The sequence below is a fragment of the Heliangelus exortis genome, chromosome 1 (assembly GCF_036169615.1).
Source record: "Heliangelus exortis chromosome 1, bHelExo1.hap1, whole genome shotgun sequence".
Lineage (NCBI taxonomy): Eukaryota > Metazoa > Chordata > Aves > Apodiformes > Trochilidae > Heliangelus > Heliangelus exortis.
Window position 1 is genome coordinate 111,161,401 of NC_092422.1, and position 21,625 is coordinate 111,183,025.

Here is a 21,625-nt window from a genome sequence, read left to right on the forward strand (position 1 = left end):
CACACCAATGCTTTAAGATTACTTTCTGCTCTTTATGTATGAGTTCAGACTGTTGAGACAGAATATTAACAGCCCATCACCTTACTTCTCTCACAAGGTGTGTTTCAAGTGAGTGAGGTAGGCTGTTAGAGCAAGGTGTTAACCTGATCTAACTGCACATTATTAATCTCAAACATGTAATGAACTAACATGGAAATGAATAAATTAAAATCCTTATCTTTTCCTATGCAACATAATTTATCCTCTATTAAAATATTTATTAATACTTATTAAAATACTTAAATTATTTTGTGGGTCTAAGAAAAACTCAGGTTCAAAAGGACTTCTGAAGGTCATCTCATCCAACAGCTTCCTTAAAGCATGTCTATTTATGTAAGGTTGCTCAGGGATGTATTGAGCTAGGCCTTGAACACCTCCAAAGACAAGAGGTTGTAACTTCGGGCAGCCTGTGCCAGAATTTGACCACACCCGTGATTTAAAAAAAAAAAAAAAAATCCTTATAACTAAAATGTCCTGTGTTCTAACACGTGCCGGTTGCGGGCAACTCTGTTGCCACCTTACCTGTATCTTCGATGAAGTTGCTGTGGACAGCAGCAAGGTCCTGAGCCTTTTTAAGGCTGAAAAACCCTGGCTCAGCCTCGCTTCATCTCTCATCCTCAAGCCATAACTATCTTTGTGGCCTTCTTCTGGAGTAATTTCCTTCAGCCGGTACCTTTGTGTTTGGGGGATCACACTTCTCCCCGTGCTGTCTCACAAGTGCTCGGCACCGTGGAAGGGTCACAGTCGCGGTTGGCTGCGCTTCTGCCTGGGTGCGGGCGCCCTGCAACTCCTCCGTTTCACATCTCTCTTACGGGTGTAAAACAAAAGTCAGAACTCGGGCAAGGAAAACGTCTTCTGACGCTCAGATTCTCAGAGCGCCAGGAGGTAGCTGCCTGCTCTGGTGCAGCTGTCATTCGCGACGGGTGTGCTCACACTGCAAGACGAAACCACACTTCAAATCGCCTCGCTGCTCCAGCTCCCCAGATAATTTTGCCGGCTGCTTGCGTCCGGGTTAGGACTGCAAAGGTTTTGCTTTCGGAGCCTTTCCTCCTCCCACCGTCACGGCTGCGCCCTCAGAGGCTGTGCCCGGCTCTAAGATGTCCGCCCCCCCAACCTCCCGCCCGGCCCCCCTATGCCCGCTTCCAAGATGGCGCCCTCGCTCCCCCTGCGAGCTGCGCCCCTCCTCCTGCTCCCGCCCCCTCCCCCCCCGGCACCCATGCGCGCGGGCTTCTGACCTCACTTCCTCTTGTGCAGCAGCCATTTTGTCTTTCCGTTGCTGCTGCTGCCCGAGCTTCTCCCTCCCACCCGCCGCCGCTGGCCGGGAAACTCCAGTTCCCCCCCAGGGCCTGGCTCCCGCCGCCCGCGGGACCCGCTCTCCGGCCTCCCCGCGCCTGGGGGAGGCACCGCCGGCAGCGGCGCGGGAAGCCCCGATCCTCCTCCTCGGCAGCGCATGCCCTCCCTGCCCCGGGAGGTGCCTTCGCAGCCCCACGGACCCCCCCGGCGAGAGCCGGGGCGCCTCTCCCCCCACAGGTCAGCCGCATGTGACTTGCCCGGGGCAGCCCCGTCCCGCGCCGAGACGCTGCTCCGCAGCCTCCTCCTCCGCCAAGGCCAGAGCCTGACCCTCCGCCCGTTCTCCTCCGAGAGCGGCGTGCCCTTGCCCGGCGGCGAGGGGAGACGCCCGGCGTGGCTCTGAGGGAGCCGCGCAGAGGCTGCCCCCTGCTCCTCTCTCTCCCTCCATCCTCCTCCTCCTCCCCTTCTCCCCCGCCCCGCCATGTCCAGCGAGGAGAGCTACCTGGCCATCCTCCGCTACCTGACCAACGAGCGGGAGCCCTACGCGCCGGGGACGGAGGGCAACGCCAAGCGGAAGATCCGCAAGGCAGCCGCCTGCTACGTGGTGCGCGGCGGCACCCTCTACTACCAGCGGCGGCAGCGGGACCAGCAGAGCTTCGCCGAACTCGAGGTGGTGCTGCAGGCCGAGCGCCGCGCACGCCTCATCCGCGCCGCGCACCTGGCCCCCGACGGCGCCCACCGCACCCGGCTGCAGACCTGGCAGGGGCTCTCGCAGAAGTACTGGTGGCGAGGTGAGACGGGGGAAGGGCGGGCGGGCGGGTGGGTGGGTGGGTGGCGGGGAACGCCGCACCGAGGGCGGGGAGAGCCCCGGGGTTGCAGCCCCCGCAGCGCTGGGGCTGTGAGGAAGATGGGGAAGAAAAGGGAAGGGACTCGCTTGGTGGCTGAGCGGTGCCTTTAAACACGCGTGGTGGGGGCAGTCTTGAGGACACGGCAGTGGGCAGCTCTGTGAGAGGCAGGGCTCTCCGTGTGAGTCACACCTTGGGCAGCAGCAAATCGCCTTGTGGCTTCTGTCTCGGTAGCGGGATTTTGAACATTTGGAAGCATAGAGCAGGACTGTCGCCATCCAGATGTTGCATACAGCCGGCCTAAGGTAGCAGTTTCTCAACTTGCTCGCTTTATATAGGATGATAATCTGTTCCATATGACCTCGTTCAGCATTTAACCTCATAATACCTTCTCCATTCTTCTGGATGTTCACATTTAAATAACAGAGCTGTCAGTGATGATTTCTAGTCCTTTCACTCATTGTTAGATTTACGTCATTCTTCCAGCACCAAGACCCGGCTAATTCTCAGCTGTGTCCTGAGCCATGTCATGTCTGTTATATATACCTGGGTATTGAACAGCAATAATTCCCAAGCAGGACCTTCCTTTGGCTCAGCCAGTGACTTAGGATCCATGTTCTCTTTGTTTTTAGTGTTCTACTTTTAGTCTTACATATCCATTAAACACATATCTTGCTTTTCGGTTGCCCTGGATAGCTTCTCTCCAATTTGGTTTTGGTCTATCAGTCAGCGTGCCTGTCTTTGAGATAAAAGAGGATTTGGTGTCTCACAGTTAATACATCCATTCCTGATAATGCTTTTCTTGTCTTTAGCTAGGTTCTCATCATTTTCCCACTGTAGACTGGGCATCTACATCAGCCTATGCTGGAAACTTCCTTAATGGACCTCAGTATATTTTATGTTCATCAGGAGAGGGCATTCTGTATCCTGCATATTTTGGTCTTATTTGTTACTTTATTTGTACAACCTATATTCTTTTATTTCTTTCGCACTGAGAATACTAAAAATCATGCCATGCTTTCCTTGAAAACGCTTTTTCCCCCTGCCATTTTAATACTATTCTGCTGCTAGTAGACAGCAGCTTTGACCAGTCATCATCATCCTCCTGAGAAGGGTGCCAGTCTGTAGTGTCTGCCTGCTCCGAAACTGTGAAGCAATGGGCTGGAGTGTGGCCCAGTAGCCTGGGAGGATGTTGGATCCAATGATCTGATGACTCGAAGCCTTCTGTCTTGAGAAATAGCCCTGGTTTCAGAAGGAAACATTAAAAAACATTTGAAATAGTCATGCATAGAGAGAGATGTTTGTATCTCATGTTCCGGAAAGGTGTGAGCAGTGCAAGAGGAGAGGCTGAGGGAGCTGGGGGTGTTCAGCCTGGAGAAGAGGAGGCTCAGGGGAGACCTCATCACTCTCTGCAACTCCCTGAAAGGAGGGTGTAGCCAGGTGGGGGTTGGTCTCTTCTCCCAGGCAACCCTCAGCAAGACAAGAGGGCACGGTCTCAAATTGTGCTGGGGGAGGTTTAGGTTGGACATTAGAAAGAATTTCTTTACTGAGAGGGTGATCAGACATTGGAATGGGCTGCCCTGGGAAGTGGTGGATTCTCCATCCCTGGAGATATTTAAAAAGAGACTGGATGTGGCACTCAGTGCCATGGTCTGGGAACTGCAGAGGTAGTGGATCAAGGGTTGGACTTGATGATCTCTGAGGTCCCTTCCAACCCAGCCAATTCTATGATTCTATGTCTAACTATGTCAGCTATGCTTTTAAGCTGTGCTAGATTTTAAACTATAGAGGCACATCTGTTTTTATGTATGCTTTTATCTTGTCCTATTGAAGAAAATCTAGGTTGAAAGCCATATACTGTAAATGCCTTGGTATCATCAGCTTAGGAAAGGATGAATATCTAGAACTATTTAAAATAGTGACAGTGGTTAAAGCAGCAGTGGGAAATTAATTCCTTTAATTTCCAAAATCATAGGCAGCTGATTTAAATTGGTGTTCATAGTGCATATCAGCATCATTGAATATAATGCAGTTGGTCCTGATTTTGCAAAACACCTTAGGTGAGCCTTCCAGTGCTTGTTTCCCTTCAGTAAAGACAAGCTGAAATCCACGTATGTGGCCTAAATGCAGGATCAAGTTGCAGCTTTCATTGTGTCGGGAATCTTAAGGTAAATATGTTAATACAAATGATTTTGCTAGCCTTAAAAAACTTACTGGGATGGTCTGCTTGATACGGTGATGTTCCAAATGTTCTGTCTCAAATTAACAATGGATTATTGTAGCAGCAGCACTGTGAGAGAAGTGGTGAAAAGAAGTTGTAGAAAGAAAGTGTAGATGACTGATTTAATTTTTTTCACCGTGTATTGTTTTGCTAATCAGCTATGTATTTAATGGTGTATTTAAGGTAAAGTGAACTAAGATTAGAAGACTAATTCAGTCCTGTGAATTTTTCTTAGGTATTCTTAAGCAGGTTAAAGATTACATTAAAGAATGCAGCAAGTGCCAGGAAAAGCTCGATCGCTCTAGGTCTCTGTCAGATCCTTCTGAAATGCTTGAAGAACTAGGACTGGATCCAAAATCTCATGAAGACAGTAATGAAACAGATGATGAATTGAGTAATACATCATCAATCCCAGCTGCATCTCCAAAGCCTGTGAAGAAGCAGCCAATAGCAAAGCATGAGCTTGTATTTGTAAGTACCATTGTTTACATCTGAATGTATTTAAGATGGTTCTTAGTGGATTCTTAGTCATGTGCTTATTTGCCATTGTTGTGATAATCTTGCAATAATAAGACGACATAAATTTTGTCAAAGATACTAGTTATGAGGAAACTATTCACTGGTATATATGACATGAAGTTAATTATAATACATCATCTTCAGAAGTTAAGATCACTCCAATTCCTATTTATGCATATAGGACCCCATGGAAAATGCATGGCAAAGCTCTAGGTAGTAAAGCATATCAGAAAAGATTCTCACAGAATCTATCTCTTCCTTAATAAATGATGCTATATTTCTATACAATTCTGGATGATCACTGGGGGCTCATAGGCATGTAAAGGCTTTTGAATCTAGAAACTGTTTTGGATTGTAGCATTAAAACAGGGCCAAAGAACTGTTTGAATACCCAGGTCTTCCCAGTTGTCTCTAACTGTTTGGAGGGTGGGTGAAACGTGACAACGTTTGAGGAAATAAAACAATAATGAAGTCAAGCTGTGTATTGTAGGGTTGCAGGAAATAACTGTTTTCTGTGTTTCAGTGTGAATGTTTAAAAAAGGCTAAATGAATGAAGTTCTCATAATGTTGTTTATGACAGGTTGACAGTAAGGGCCTTGTGAAGCAATCATCTTCCAAACATTGCCTGTCAGTCTTGAACCAACTGAATCAGCAGAGGCTTTCCAATCAGTTCTGTGATGTGACTCTGCTGATTGAAGGAGAGGAATACAAAGCTCACAAATCTGTCTTGGCAGCCAACAGCGAGTACTTCCGGGAGCTCTTCATTGAAAAGGGAGCTGTCTCTAGTCATGAAGCTGTGGTGGATCTGTCAGGTGAATTGCTGTGGGTTTCAAAGCTAGAGATCATAATATCCTAAGTAAGGTGTATTTGATACAGTCTTTTTTGAGTGTTCAAGAAAACCAAGTATTTTATCTTGGGTTTTTTCCCCTCTTTTTGTAATCTAAAAGTGTTCTGTGTGTATTTTAATGCTAAAGCTATTGCTCTGATGTTTCATAATCTAATTTTCCATATTTAATCTTAAAAGACTCATGGGATTTCTGAGAAATTTAGATTGCTTTTTCCCTTGCTTAGGTGTGTTTTCTCCTTATACTAGTCATAAGCATTAAAAAAAGGAAACAAGTGCCTAAGCACATCAAGAGAGGGTGTTGACTAGCTTCTCAGAAAGCTGTTTTGCTGAACAAATACTAAATTATTTCTTATGTCTGTAAAACATTATTATACATGTTTCTGCTTATTTCTCAAACCTTCTGGTGCCTTAAAGATAGGAGACAATCCTAAAACAAACATGGTAAACATGGTACAGAAAAATGCCTACTGTGTTTTCTCATTAGTTTCTTAGTTGTGCCTGCCTCTGCATGAACAATAGAAATGCATGAACATGATTTCTAGTATGATGGTCCAGAAAGTCCTCTGGATTAAATATTTGATTCATGATTTCCAGGACTGTGCAAAACTGTAGCAAATGCTTATTGTTAATGATTTCTATCTATATATCCGTAACTACTTTTTTTATTGGGCACTTTCTTGTTTTTCTGTCACATAACTTGCCACTTAAGTCCTGACTACTTTCTGAAAGTCCAGAAAGACTTTGGTAAAATTAAGTTTAATCTGCTTTCAAAAGTATTGTGGCTCTCCCAGCATCCTGAAATGTTCTTCTAGGCAATTTTATTGTTAAAATACTTCAGTATTACTCGAAAAATTGTCTGAGCTTCCTTCCATGTAGAAAATACAGAAGGAGGATGCTTTTGCATAAATGATAATTAATTGAGTCCCAGTAGAGGAGCTTCAATGTTATTTGCAAGTGTATTTCACTCTGAATTTCAGACTTACCCATAGGAAAAGTGAGCTGTTGTGTCTATCAGGGGATATTTTGATGTAACTCAGGGTCACCAGTGTTTGCTCTAATCTCTTGTTTTATTCCTGGTAGGGTTCTGCAAGTCCAGTTTCCTGCCTTTATTGGAATTTGCTTACACTTCAGAATTAACTTTTGACTTTTGTAGCATGGCAGAAGTGGCCATGCTTGCCCGGCATCTCTTCATGTCAGAGGTCCTTGAAATCTGTGAAAATGTGCACAAACAGATGGAAGAGAAACAAATTACAGTGTACCAAAAAGGAGATATTCAAACAGTAGAGTCAACACAAAATTTAGCAGAGCAGACTGAAGTCGAGATGCAACCTGTGGAAGGTGCTCAGCAACCTGAGCTCACAGCCAGTGAAGTGCCAGTAGCTGTGAATGGAGCTCCTTCCTCTGCTGGGCCAGAGGAGGCAGCAGCACCCTCCCAGCCTGACATCCCACCCCCAGAGCCTGTGAAAGCCACTCCAGATGATGTTTCAAAGCCTGTGGAGGAGCAGTGTGAAACAACTGAAAATTGCATCAAGATGCAGCAGCTGGAGAGCATTTCAAGTAGCACCGGGTCTGTTGTAAAGGCTGAGCAATCAGCTGTGGAAGCCATGGACATACAGAGTCAAACAGAAATTGGGACAGATAAAAATGAAAGTAGAGCAAATGTGGACACTGGTTCTGAAGACTCCTCAGAAACACTCAAGCAAAAATGTGTCAAACAAAGTAAAGAAGAGAGTGTTTCAGTTTCACAGGTGGAAAGCCTAGCCTCCAGCCAAGATGATACTTACAAAAGCAAACTTCGCCAGCGTTCTGTTAGTGAGGGTGGATATATAAGATTGCATAAAGGAATTGAAAAAAAACTGCAGAATAGAAAGACAAATCCTAAATCTGCAATACAGCAGGTATTCTCTCTGTCTTTAGGCCTGTGTCAGTAGTTGTCTAGTGTTTTGAGACCAATCTGAAAAGGCTTTTTCCTGATGCCAAGCCTTGTGGCAAATGTTTTTCTTTTTTGAGTGATTTACATTACTTCAAGTCAAAGTAACTTCTAAGATGTGACAGTTGGGCAAAAAAAAAAAAAAAAAACACAAACAAACAACATTGGAATCAAAATTCCTTCCATATTGGTGATCTCTAGAATGCTCGGTGACCTTAGCTCAGCTTGAGTATTTCCTCAGAGCTTCTTGTGGTTGGGCAGAAGGTATATCTTCTCCCTAAAATTATTACTGACCTGGAAATTTAATTCTTAACTAGCATGTGTGGATGTCAGTCAGATACAAATTTATTTATCTATTAGAGAAGTGAGATCCTAGAAGGACATGCAGCACCTGGAGTGAGTCCAGAGGTGGAGCACATCTCCTGTGAAGACAGTCTGAGAGAGTTAGGGTTGTTCAGCCTGGAGAAGAGAAAACTCTGGGGAAACCATGTAGCAGGCTTCCAGTACATGAAGGAGGGCTACAAGAAAAATGGGGAGGGACTTTCTGCAAGGGCATGTAGCGATAGGATAAGAGGGAACAGTTTCAAACTTGAAGAGGGTTGATTTAGATTGGATATTAGGAAGAAATTCTTTTATGGGAGGATGGTCAGACGCTGGCACAGGTTGCCCAGGGCAGCTATGGATGTACCTGAAGTGTTCAAGGCCAGGTTGGATGGGGCTTTGAGCAACCTGGTCTAGTGGGAGGTGTCCCTGCCCATGCACTGGCATTGGAACTGGGTGATCTTTAAGGTCCCTTCAAACCCAAAGCATTCTGTGATTTGTTAAGACTTGAAAACAGAGCAATTGGGGGAAATTTTGACACCCCCTTGTAGATCTCAAGACTAAGTTGCAGTAATGTAATCCTGCCGCCTTCAAATTTGGACCAGTTAAAAAAAAGGTTCAGAGATGACTGGTGTTAAAAACTTAAGTACTTGGACATAATGAACATCTAGTAATTGACCTAGCTGTTTCAGTTATTGGTTCTTTTTAATGAAACAGCCTTCTTACTCTTTCCCTCTCAGAAGCCTTTCCTTTTTAGTGCCCATGGACAGCTGACATTGACCTCACTGATTAATAATACATTCTTTTTTGTGACGGAGTACTGTCTACTTTACTCATCCCACACTGGCCAAATCTTACAAAGAGCTGTTAATTTCCAGAGGTGTTCTGTGAGAGACATACTAGAGCTAGGAGTATCACATACAGAGGGATAATTTATCATTACAACACCTCTGGAGGCAGAAATTGTAGCATTAGTTTTACAGAGGGACAACTTAAAAGCCCAGTTGTTAAAACTAGAACAATCAAAATATTTGAGCAACCTATATATGGTGGTTGGAGAATAACAAGGTTTTGTTCTGTTTTGGGAGGAGTATCTGCCTTTAGGAACAGCTGTTAACTTATTTTGCAGTTTAACAGCTGAAGTCTTTAGACTGTGGTTGCTTATGGAAAAGAAGAAATTGGTTTACATAATTGCTCAGAATTGCATTCAGAAATAGGTTTCTGCTTTCCTAACTAATTTAATAGCTACTAGAATTTGTGTCTCGTGCATCCCTCAGCTTCCCCTACACCTCCATGGCACTGGATGTCATATAAACATTGGGAATGAGACACTCCTTCCTGAGTTCTGAGATTTTATGCTGGAAGAATAAAAGAAAGAGAGGTTGCAAGAAAAATGCTGCTGACTTTTGAGTTACATTAATTGCACTTGGCATAGAGGTGTTGGCAATGAAGTGTGCTTTGTATAACTGAATTATTTTCCAAGCTCTTACTAATCATGTACTGGAAAAGGGGTTTTTTTCGTGGCCTCACAATTTAGCCAAGTTTGCATTGAATTTGAGAGCAACAGCCAAAACCAAATGAAAATGTTGTACCCGTGTTGAGTTTCAGTTTGGCTTTGAGAGGCATGGAAGGGCTAGCATGTTTTCAAAGACTGTTAGATACTTGATATTTTTGAGGGGACAGGAAGAAGAAGAAGTAGGGAAACACTGTACTTTTTTCCCTTGCCTATTCTCAGAAACCTGAAGAGGAAATACGTGAAATTTCAGCCTGATCACATACAATTTGGCTTTTAAAGAATTTGACAGCAAGTTTCAACAAAGGAAAACAAGATCATCAGCTCCAGGTAGCACTGCCAATACTGCCTAACAAAAAACCCCCAAACCAAAACAACAACCCACTAGTGAAGCTGGAATGCTTTAATTTGATACAAATTGTGGCTGGCAGTGGTTTCTCTGAAACTATCCCTTAGCTTTTCACTGAGGCTTAGATCTGAAGAGTTAGTTGTCTCTGAACTGGTAAATCACTGTCTGCCTATAATGATAAACAGTTTGTAGTTTTAAAACAATACCAGTTTTTCACCCACCATGAGATCTGTAGTTTTGCAGTGAACTTGAAATGGGGTAGCTTTTTAACAGCTAAGTGATCTGAGCAAAATTAGGTGGTATTATAGTAACACACAGAAACATCATCATTTAGTACTAACTAGCAGAGGAAATAGAAAATATGGTGTAAATAGTAAAATTAACGAAAGCTTTCTTTTTTTCCAACTTAGGTTGCCATGAAGCTGGTACAAAGAGGGAAAAAAATGAAACAGCCCAAAAGAGAGACCACAGAAAATAGTGAACCAGAAAGTCAGCACAAATGCACTGAATGTGGAATGGTGTTCCAGCGACGCTATGCACTTATAATGCACACATTGAAACATGAAAGATCTAAAGATTATAAATGCCCAGTGAGTTGGTTTTTTTTCTGTTAGTAAACTTCACTCTTTGAAAATTCATTCAGTGATGACCTTAGTAATTATTTTCTTGGTTCTTTGCATGTATGTATTTGGTTTTCTTACGGATTTCAAAAGCAGGTGCAGTCCTGATCTGGGTGTGGTGGTGTTAAATGTGCAGTCACACGGTCTGACAGCAGCATGCGATATGGGAATGTGTTTGCTGCCCAAGACAGAGCTGGCGTGGGCTTTACTTTTAGCCTTTACAGGGAATTTGCAGCTGTGTTTAGACTAGCCTCGAAGTCAGCCTCACTGGGAAGTGACCAGTGGTTCTTTCAGTAGGTGTAAAATTCAGAATTTACAACAATTCATTGAGCTGAGATAAAACGCATGTTGGAGTCAGGTTATCGACCTAGCTAATTAATCATATTGCTATACTTAAAACCTTTGTTTACCATTTTTTGTCAAATATTTTTTTAGTACTAAATGCACAGTAAAGCTGTAATGTTTTCTTTCCCAGTTGTGTAAAAAAGAATTCCAGTATGGGGCCTCCCTGCGAGCCCATCTTGTCCGGCACACTCGGAAGACTGAAGTGAGCACTGGAGGCGCTGGTGGAGAAGAGACGGGAATGTCTGCGGTGAAAGGGAGAACCAAACGGGAGTTTATATGTGATATATGTGGGAGAACTCTACCTAAGCTTTATTCTCTGAGAATACATATGCTCAAGCATACAGGTGTAAAACCACATGCATGCAAGGTAAAGAGAAAGTGCTTTTGCTCCGTCATCAAATTAGTAGTAAATTCTTCATATTTCAGTAGTGACGCTCTGCCCTAAAATTAAATCGGTTAATTTAGGTCACTTCAGAATGGGGAAAAAACTACTGTGATGTGCCTGATGAAAATTCTTGTAGCCTAAGAATAAAAAAACTAGGATGGAAGTTGAATAATGCAAGTACATATTCTTGTGTCTAGAAGAATGTCTTCCCTCAAGTACTCTTTTTTCCAACAGACCAGTTAAATAATGAGGTTTATTTGCGGTTTTATTTTATTTATTTAGAGGGTTTTTTTGTTTGTTTTGGGTTTTTCTAGGTTTGTGGAAAAACCTTTACATACAAGCATGGATTAAAAATGCACTTAGCTCTCCACGAAGTACAGAAACAGTTCAAGTGTGAATTGTGTGAAAAGTCTTTTGTGACAAAAAGAAGTCTTCAGGAACACATGAGCATTCATACTGGTAAGTGATGAGAAGGAGAATCCTTTTACTTTGATTGGCTGTTGTATGCTGCTGAACTTTAAAATTTTTCTTCAGTGTCGAAGGAACTATTGAAAAAAATATAGTAGTTCCTTTTTTGTCTGCTGGTCAAGCAGCTGATATAGTGGTAAGTAGTCATTTTACATTTATTTTCTGGGTTTATTTTACCATAGCTTAATTTTGTTATCCAAATGCTGTATGCAAGAGCCAGGGCATCATGACTGGTCTGCTTCTATGTTTTTGTGGGCATATTTATACCTGTATTATGTCAGTTCAACAAATACAGGCAACAGGCTGTTATGTTCTGGAGCACATAGGCTTCTAGCCTATCCTTTTAGAGGAAAACATGATAAGTTGGATCTCTGAGAATCTCTATGGATGCTTTACAAGACTTTTCTCTATTATACTGAAATTTTATAAAACCTGTAACTTGAAAGATCTTAGTATGTGAAAGATTATAATAATTAAATACCAGCAGAGTTTTAAAATTGTGATGCTTCTTGTGTCCCATGTTGGGCAGAGTCAAAAGTGCAAGACTGTTTCTGCTAAGGAAATTCGTTCCAGGGCATTCGTGTTATTACTCAGCACGCCCAAATTAATGAACTGGGGCAAAGAACCTGTATTTTAAAATGGTGGTCCACAAATTCCAGATGCAAGTCATCTGTAAGCAATGCTGTGTTGCCAGAAAAGCTGCATGTTACATGAACAAAGGCAATTAGTTGTTTTTTCCACATGAAAGCAATATTTTATGCCACTCAGTTTCAGGACTAATTAGTAGCTGCAATGTTGTACCTTTGTTCAGAAGTATGCAATAAAAGTTGCTACAATGTATTACTACATTGAGATATATGAAATACACTTTAAAATTCTACCTTGGTATGTAACTAAACCAACTTCTCTATGGAGCACTGCTCTGATTATTTGACCTACATTATAGGAGAAGAAAGAAACACTCTCACAAAGTAGTCCAGAGGTATTGAGGCCTGGCTTGGTAACATATTTTGTTTTGGTTTTGTCAGGAGAATCCAAGTATCTTTGCTCCATCTGTGGAAAATCTTTCCACAGGGCATCAGGACTTAGTAAACACATAAAGAAACACCAGCCAAAGCCTGAAGTTCGTGGATATCAGTGTACTCAGTAAGTTGGTTGGTGTTTTGCTTTGTTTTGATTTCTTGTGTTTTTTGTTTAGTTTTCATTTGGTTTTTTGGGGGTTTTCTTTCTTCACATTAATAATGCTAGTAATTTTGAAGATTAAAAGAAGCTTCTTATTGCAACATAAAGCTATTAACAGGTATGGAATAAGAGTGTCGAAGCATAAGAGTGAAAAATGCACTTTTGTTAATATGTGCATTGGGGAACAAAAGCTTGGTTTTTTACTTCTACCTAGTTCTACTTTCATACAGTTGTTTTCTGATGAGTGTGTTTGTGCTTGTAGCTGTAAACAGTAGTTGTATGGATTAAAATTTTACTGTGGTGGTTGGTTTCAGTTTAATTTGAAAGTTTCCTCTCCAGTTTATAATGTGAGGTACTTGTGTGTGCTACTTTACACACTATATAGCAAACAGCTCTACAGGAATATCACAAATTAAGACTCAAGATAATTGCAGTTAACTAGATTATAAAACTTACATGCTCATTTAAATGTCTTTGTATTACAGATGTCTGATTAGCAAAAACTGCAATTGGAAAGAGCATGTCTCCTAGTGCATTAACAAAACATGGATACTTGTAAAAAGTAGACCAAAGTAGGCCAAAAGCTGACCAGGCAGACTGTAGGAGAACCTTTTCAATGGCCTGCAAAAGCACAAATGATGCTTCATTTCCAAACTGTCAATTAGGTCTTCAGAAGACTCTCTGAGGTATTGAGGGGTTGTACAATATATAGTATTGCCTGTATGCCAACTCATGGTTTTAATGAAAGCTTGTTTCAAGTGTCTCTGGTGCTGCAATGCATGTTAACAAAAATAATATTTTTCTAACTGCTGAAAACTCACTTTATTCTGTTGGTGATGTTTTAATTTGGTCTTTTATAGTGCTAAAAATATTGATCTTTGAAATGCAAAGCGCCAAGCTAATAAGGTCCACAATAGGGACAGAAATGTTTATAAAATATACGAGGGAAGACAGTTTTTGTTCTGAAGAAATTAATTAAAAAAAAAAAAAAGCTGTTACTAAAGTCAGTACAGTCATGGATACATAACATTACCTTGACAGAGAAGGTATTTTGATTCCACAACTCTTTCAGAACAAACATGGTCCTTGTTTCTTCTACTGTGAAGATCTCTGCTGAAAATGTAATTCATGTTGTCACAATTGATTTAGAGAGCTTCACTAAGCAATAACCAGGCTTATTTTTCTAGTTGGGTGGTGTGGTATGTAAATCTCCCTGCCAGGCTTCAGCTTGAGTTCCTGGCCCAGCTGAACAAAGCTGAACATGAGCTATTTTCATACAGTGTTCATGGAAATTTTCCAGAGAAGTAGCTATTCAGTTAAATTGCTGTAGTGTGTGAGTGTCAAGAGGGTAGAGGGTAGTCATTGCTTGAGTTTTCTGCTTCTCCTGTGATTTTTCCAAATATGCAAACTTTGAGGGGAGAGCACCAACTGCAATCCCATTCAGTACCCTTAAGTGACTTGGATACTTTCTGATGTTGATCTGCAAACCTGGGATCCCTGAGAGCCCCCTTTGAACTGGAGCTGTAAGTTTTTCCAGCCTAGGAGGAGGATGTAATATTACAAGTTGGGTTTTTTTGTTTGGTTTTTTTTTGTTTTGTTTTGTTTTCCTGTATGGATGCTTTTTCTTTTTAAGATCCTGTTGGAGGTTGGGAATTCTGAGATTCCCTCATTCCAGGAGTTGATTAGCTGTAGAAGGTGAATCCTCAACCTTTGCTTACTGGCATTTCTCTGTTTCTGTCCTTTTTTGAGTCATACAAGTATGTGATGTTACATGAGGAGGAGATGCAGATGATCAGGCAAAGATGTCTGAAGAGCAGAATTTATTCAAAGGGAGAAAGCATGTCTTTGATTACACTGATCTCTGTAGTTTTCATACCAAGAGGAGCCTGTTGATTTTTAGTTCCATATGGTCATATTATGACAAGGTATAAATGAAGGAGAGCTGGGAATTTGCCTGGCTTTAGGTGTATACAAACAGCAAGCTAAACAATGAGTATCACTGCTTATGCTTTCTTGTGGCATTCTGAGTTTGGCTTTTAAAGCATTACAAACAACAAATCTCTTACCTTTTTCTCAATAATTAATCCTCTGGTTAAGGGAAGAAACAGCTGTTACTACCCTCATAAGTTTATATGGTAGAATACAAATTTCTAATGTCTTCCAGTTGGTTTGTCTTTGATTACTCCCAATAAAAATAACAGAAAGAATATAGTTACCCATAACAGGCAAAAGTGTTTCAGAGGTCCTCAAGTTATATTCCAGACTTTCAGATAAGTTGCTCTTCCTTTTAATTGTAATTAGTTTGGAAAAGGATTGTGCTTTATACAGAGAGGAGTCTTTAGGTGTCATTGAAGAAGAGGATTCCAGTGCCTTTGAAATTAGGGTGATTAAAGATAATTCTTGTATGGAATGCTAAAACCTTTACTGTTACAGGTGTGAAAAGAGTTTCTATGAAGCTCGAGATCTTCGTCAGCATATGAATAAACATTTAGGTGTGAAGCCATTTCAATGCCAGTTCTGTGGAAAATGTTACAGTTGGAAGAAAGACTGGTATTCTCACGTGAAGTCTCATTCTGTCACAGACCCTTATAGGTAAGAGAAGATGCATTTAACTACTGAAATGTGCTAATAAATGTGAGGTTATAAAGACCTACAGCCAGACAAAAAGGAAGTGCCTAGTCCACTGTTAAAGTACCAGTGATGTTAACTGGAGTCTTGAGTACTTGAGAACAGGTGGGTGACTTTTGGTCTTGTGGAACAGCTATTAACCTGCTGGCACAATCCTGAAACTAACAAATATCAAGTTATACAAGCATAAATATAATTGATAAAGTTAGAAATGCTTTGTGTGTTATCTTCTCTAGAATGATAAGCTGAAAATTTGTGGCTGTGAATAAGAGAAAATGTATTTCTGTATTATGGAACTAATTGTAATATAAGACAGTATTCCCATTAAACTTTGCCTGCTGTAATCAAAGTCTATTTTGGCTTAAGAAGCATAACCATAGAATAATGGTTTCAATAAATTTATCACTTAACACATTTTAGGTGTAATATATGTGGTAAAGAATTTTATGAGAAAGCTTTGTATAGAAGACATGTAAAGAAAGCCACACATGGTAAAAAAGGAAGAGCAAAACAAAATCTGGAACGAGTTTGTGAGCACTGTGGAAGAAAATTCACGCAGCTCCGGGAATATAGGAGACACATGAACAATCATGAAGGTATGTAAAAATCAAGTAGTCATGACATTCCTCATCCCCTAAACCATTATAGAGAGAAGGGGTAATTGTTTCTTTGTGTCTTTCTATGTCCTGTGTTGAAAGATGCATAGAAATTCTTACAGATTCTCCTGGTAGTTTTATGCTTGCCCTGGTTTGTGAACTTGCTTCCAGTGATTCCTAGGAGTGTCTGTTAGGTTCTTCTATAAACTGCAGTCATGCACAGGGACAGTGGCAATTTGTCCTCAAAATTTTAATGGAAGAGGAACTTTTTTGGATGTTATTAAAAGATGTGTACTTGGCTAAGAATTGGCTGTCGTAAAACATTTGCCAGTTTGAAAGGTGCACACAAAATGTTCTTCAAACATGAGATAAGTCACCTGAATTTTAAAAAAGGACCACTGCTGGAAATGGATCAACTTCTTGCTTTGCAGTAATCTGTATGATGGTTGGGGAAGATATGAAACCATTTTATAGTTTAAAAAAAAAAAAAAAGTGCATTTTTACTTCAGATAGTAGTACTGATTTCTGAGTATTTGTTCAGTTCTGTTGGAAGTCTATATGCTCCTATCTTGAGCAAAAAAACACTTTTTTGAAACATGTCTCCTTTCAAAGAACTGTTATGAATAAACTGAAGAGCTCGCTATTGAAATAAGAGATCTTGTGTTTGTTTCTAAACAGAGAAAGTGTCCTGTAAGAGGTACCTAGTCTAAATCTCCAGTAATTGGAAAACACATGGTTAGAATAGTATTTGTTGCCACCCACATGCTCCTTCACATACTAAAGACTACAAAACTCAGAGGTTGTAAGGGAGGATGAGGTTATCCAAACACCAGGTGCAGTGTTTGAAGATATGCAGTGTGGAGGAGTGGGAGAGAGCTGTAGATTGTGTTACAAGCTAAATAGCAAGTGCTGATTTGATGAGACCCTTTGGTTTTATGGAAGCAAAATGTGACTAGGAACATAAGTGACAAACTATTAAGAAAAACATAGTTCCAGAAAGGCATCATTGGAAAAAATAATAAGGGGTTTTTTTAAGCAGTATGTACTTAAAAGAGGGAAGGAACTGCCTTCAAAGGAATTCTGAATTTATTTTTGTTCTCTTTCTTCAATAAAATGATAGATTGGGCAGAGCACTTGTGGAAAATCTTACCACTGAATGTATTACGCTTCCATTATATTGTAATGCAGAAACTGTAAACAAGATCCTTCTTCTCTAGAAAAAAGTTGTAGTATTTCTTTCGTTGCTCTATCCTGCTGCTCTCCCTGCCAGTTCTCACCACTGCCGACGCACGTGTATGAACCCTGAGAGCCCCCTTTTTCTTTGCTTTCCATTTGAGAGCAGGTGTGAAGCCATTTGAGTGCCTGACTTGCGGAGTAGCCTGGGCTGACGCTCGCTCCTTGAAGCGCCACGTGAGGACGCACACCGGGGAGCGGCCGTACGTCTGCCCGGTGTGCAACGAGGCCTACATAGACGCCCGGACGCTACGGAAGCACATGACCAAGTTTCACAGGGACTACGTGCCCTGCAAAATCATGCTGGAGAAGGACACTCTGCAGTTTCATAACCAGGGGACGCAGGTGGAGCACGCCATCAGCATTTTAGCGGCAGACATGCAGGAGCAAGAGGCGGAGATCAGCGTTGGCGATGGTGAAATCGAGACCGTGGTGGTGACAGGAGAGACGCTCGAAGCCATCGAAGCGGTTGCGGCTACTGAGGAATGTACGTCGGTCTCTACTCTTTCTGACCAAAGCATCATGCAGGTGGTAAATTATGTGCTGGCACAACAGCAAGGACAGAAAATGGCAGAAGTGACACAGGCCATTGAAACTGTAGAAGTAGAAGTAGCCCATGTTACAAAGGCAGACTGAATATGGGATGTGAGAGGGTGGATTCTTGGTGATCTCTGGGGACTAAATATTTAAACTGGGTGTCTGGGGCCCACAGTGAAGCCTGCTTTCAAACAGTTAAATCACCAGGACCAAATGGCTTGGTGACTAAATACTGCACCAGAAATTATGGGGAAAAAGATAAGATGGTCCAGTGTGGGCCAAGGCTTTGAAGGCAAAGATTTCTGCACTGGCCATAAATGTAAAAAAGAAAACTTAGAAGAATAATGGTTTTTTTGTGTCATGGCGTAAGAATCCTATAGTAACTTAAAAAATAAAAGCCCCCATAACTATATGAAGAAACTGCACTGAAAAGTAGAAATGCACAGCTGTCCATAGCATTTTTTTACTTTCTTTTTTATGTTGTTTTTGTGTATTTCATCATGTTTTTGAGAAAATTACCTGTATTGGATTCAGTTTGTTTACTTCCCAAGACAAGGGGATGCGTAGAGTGTTTCAGAGTGTGCTTCAAGTGACATACAGAAAATCTAAGGCTTCAGGGTTTTTTAAACCAGAAACACGTCTACCAAGAGGTAACTGAATGTGTTACGCATGTGAACAATCAGAAATGTGTTTTTTATGTTCTCAGTCTAGGATGCTATCAAATGTTTCCCAGCTTTGGTAGCAGCAAGATAGCCAAGCAGCCAGAAGCCCGTAATATTTGCAGGGTAAACCCTGTAAATAAAGTTACATGTTTATTACTCCCTGGGGCACGGGAAGCAAAACTGAAGCAAAGCTGGTGAGAAAGTAACCACCTGATTTGAATGAGTATATCTGCCAGGGTTTTGTTTAACTGAATATCCGTCTACTAAGCTACAGAATGGACTGTTCTTTTTATACTTTGCAAACATGTAGATAAGCAGTTGTTGAAAATATTTGAAGCAATACGTAGTTTGAGCTCCTGCCTTGGATCTGAATTAATCTGTAGTTGACTGTTTCAAATTGCAAGGTCTTCCTGCAGAGGAGTAATGTAATTATTTATACATCGTGAAGCCCTTTACAATTGTATCATTTTCTAATTACCAAATGGAGTAAAATGAAAATTAATACTTTACAAAAATTACTGGTAGCTGTAACTCTTGAATTTTTGTATGGGCAGGAATCTGGACATAGCTGTCCTGCTTAAAATACTGCCATTATGATAGAAAAAGTTTTAAAAGAGCACTAGCTAAACTTTAAAATTTACTTCAATGTTTGTATCGTACAAATACTTACGTATTACTAAGGTGAGGAAATGTTTAATGAAAAATAGCTGTAAATAGTGCTAGAACATTATTTATATATATAGTGTGTTACTTTGCAAAAAGAATCTTGCAAGCACCTTAGTTTAATCTCTGGTGCATTTATTTATTTGCCCAACCTGTGGAAGAGAGAGAATTGAATCTGAATTTAGAAGCCTTGTTTACCCGCTGCAAAGATGCTTTAACTGACTTGATGGTCTGCCATTTAAATACAAACAAAAAGAACCTAAAAAACCCCACCATAAGCTGTGTTCTGAACAGCTGAACGCCAAAGCTGAATGTTGCAGCACCCCTTTCCTGACATACGGTGCCTTACCTTTTCAGAACAGCATGAGGTAAGTAGGGAGTGTTGCTCTAAGCTTTGCTGTTCCTCTATGTGTGAAGTTGCCTTATGTTTTTCTTTAGATTTCAGCAGTTATATTTAAAATGTTCACCCTTCTGCAATCTATTTGAAGTCAGATTGCAGGAACGCAGTTGATATTATTTAATTTTTTTTTTTTTTTCAAATAAAGATCATAAGTGTCCATTTATAAAGTATTCGTTGTGAGTTCCTGTACATAATTAATTTGATCTGTACATTCTGCTGTTTTTATTTAGTGTTAAGATGTATAAAGTTACGGTTATTTGTCATTAAATAAACTGAGCTTTGCCATGAATTGCTCTTTCAAACAATTCTTTTTTAGGGGAAAAATGATGCAGAATTATTTATCCCTCTTCAGTATTTCACCCTCCATCTATATAGACAGGTGTCTGGTCTGAATAGTTCTAGTAACACCTATTTTTAAATTTTTGCTTAAGTTTCAAAGAATGAACTTGCATGAGGAAAGGAAACCCACTGCCCTCCTCAATTGTGTCAGAGGACGGCTACACAAGAGCAGTGTTAATCAAGCTCAGTGCTGTATACACTGATACCACTTTGGGTGCAAGATCTGCTCATCACCACCTCCCCCTTCTCGACTCAGGTGCCTGTACCGCACTGCCACGCATCACAGCACTTCTGCCTCAGCCTCGGCTCCGAGACAAGTACTCGGGGAGGGTTTGTGGGTTGGAAGTTGTCCTCCAGTGTCACTCTCCTGGCTGCAGGAAGAGCTGTGCTGCTGCCTCCTCCTCTGAGCACGGCAGCCTCTGCCCTCCTGTTTGCTGTTAGACCAACTCGAAGGCAATGCCTGTGTTGCAGAAGGGCTGTTTACCTTCTCTGGTCCATCCTGATTCCTAAGGGAAATGGCAAGAGCTTTTTTTTCAGGGTATTAACATCAGTGAGCCCAGATAGGTAGCAGAGCTAAGTGGCTAAGTCTATAATTTCACCCAAAGGGGTCCTTCAAAAGGCTGAGTGCTGAAGGAGTGATGAGGCCTCCCACTGAAGAGTTCAATAGGAATGCAACTACAGGTGAAAAATGGAAAAAATGTGCTGTGTGGATAATTCCCTCTGTGCTCTGCAGTTGCTGCCATTGGAGATAGAGCCATCCCTGGGTGTTAAAGGAGGAGCCATGCATTTCTGCCACAGCAGAACGCTGTATATAGTTAATAAGGTAACAAAGCTGCTGACAAGGTGGAGGGAACCTCATGCCTCCCAGGCAATTCTTTACCAGGAGCTGCTCTCATGCAGAAGAGTTTCAGCTACTGCGAGGCCCAAGATCATTTCACTGCCACCCTTGAGTGCAGGGCTGTTGGGGAATATGCTTACAAGTCTAATGTGACTCTGAAGGGACTTTTCAGAAAAAAAACAAATTTGTCTTGCACCTCTATGAAAAGTTTTTTGTTCCAAGGGCAGTAGTATTTCTTGTCTTGGGTAAGGTGCCCTGCCTCACTGGCAGTGACATCAGTTTTTACTTGCTGGGTGCCATTAGATACGTAGTAACCAAAGCTTCCTCACACTCTTAACTTTCACATGTGAACAGGACTGCATTGAACAAGCATCTGAGTACCAAAAATGAAGTACAGCCTAAGACACCTGCTAGTTTTGCAATGACACTTTACACTGTACTGCTATGTTAGGTGCCTGCAATTCTACATAAAAGGTTGGCGTACATACGAGCAGGAATGGCTGTCACAGTTAAGTTTCTTTCACAAAAGCAAAGGCAGAATTACAGTTTTGTAACAAGCTACTGAGCACCAACGCTTTATATGCAACTATTAAGTTTACAAAATACGGAAATCTGGGTGAGAAAAGGAGAGATAATTATGTTTTTATTATGACTTGCATTACCTTAAATAAATAAGCTTGTACTGCAAGGAAAACATAAACATAAGCTCATGGCTCAAGTTCCACCAGTTCCTACAGAACCACAAACACTTTATTTGTGCATCTGTCTCACCAGGAAGCCCAATGCCAAGAACCAAGCACCTAATAAGTCACAAGATTAACAAAGGTGTTCAGTATCTCACTATATGCCACTGAA

General features: G+C 41.4%; 1 protein-coding gene across 1 annotated transcript; it reads left to right on the top strand.

Moving 5' to 3' along the window:
• Positions 1 to 1,277: 1,277 nt before the first annotated feature.
• Positions 1,278 to 19,882, top strand: ZBTB11 (zinc finger and BTB domain containing 11). Its single transcript, XM_071758153.1, has 11 exons — positions 1,278 to 2,120; positions 4,631 to 4,866; positions 5,495 to 5,726; positions 6,842 to 7,659; positions 10,285 to 10,464; positions 10,970 to 11,206; positions 11,539 to 11,683; positions 12,721 to 12,838; positions 15,308 to 15,466; positions 15,923 to 16,098; positions 17,441 to 19,882. Exons 1-11 carry the CDS (start codon positions 1,811 to 1,813, stop codon positions 17,965 to 17,967), a joined length of 3,138 nt encoding a protein of 1,045 aa, XP_071614254.1. The 5' UTR covers positions 1,278 to 1,810; the 3' UTR covers positions 17,968 to 19,882.
• Positions 19,883 to 21,625: the final 1,743 nt, after the last annotated feature.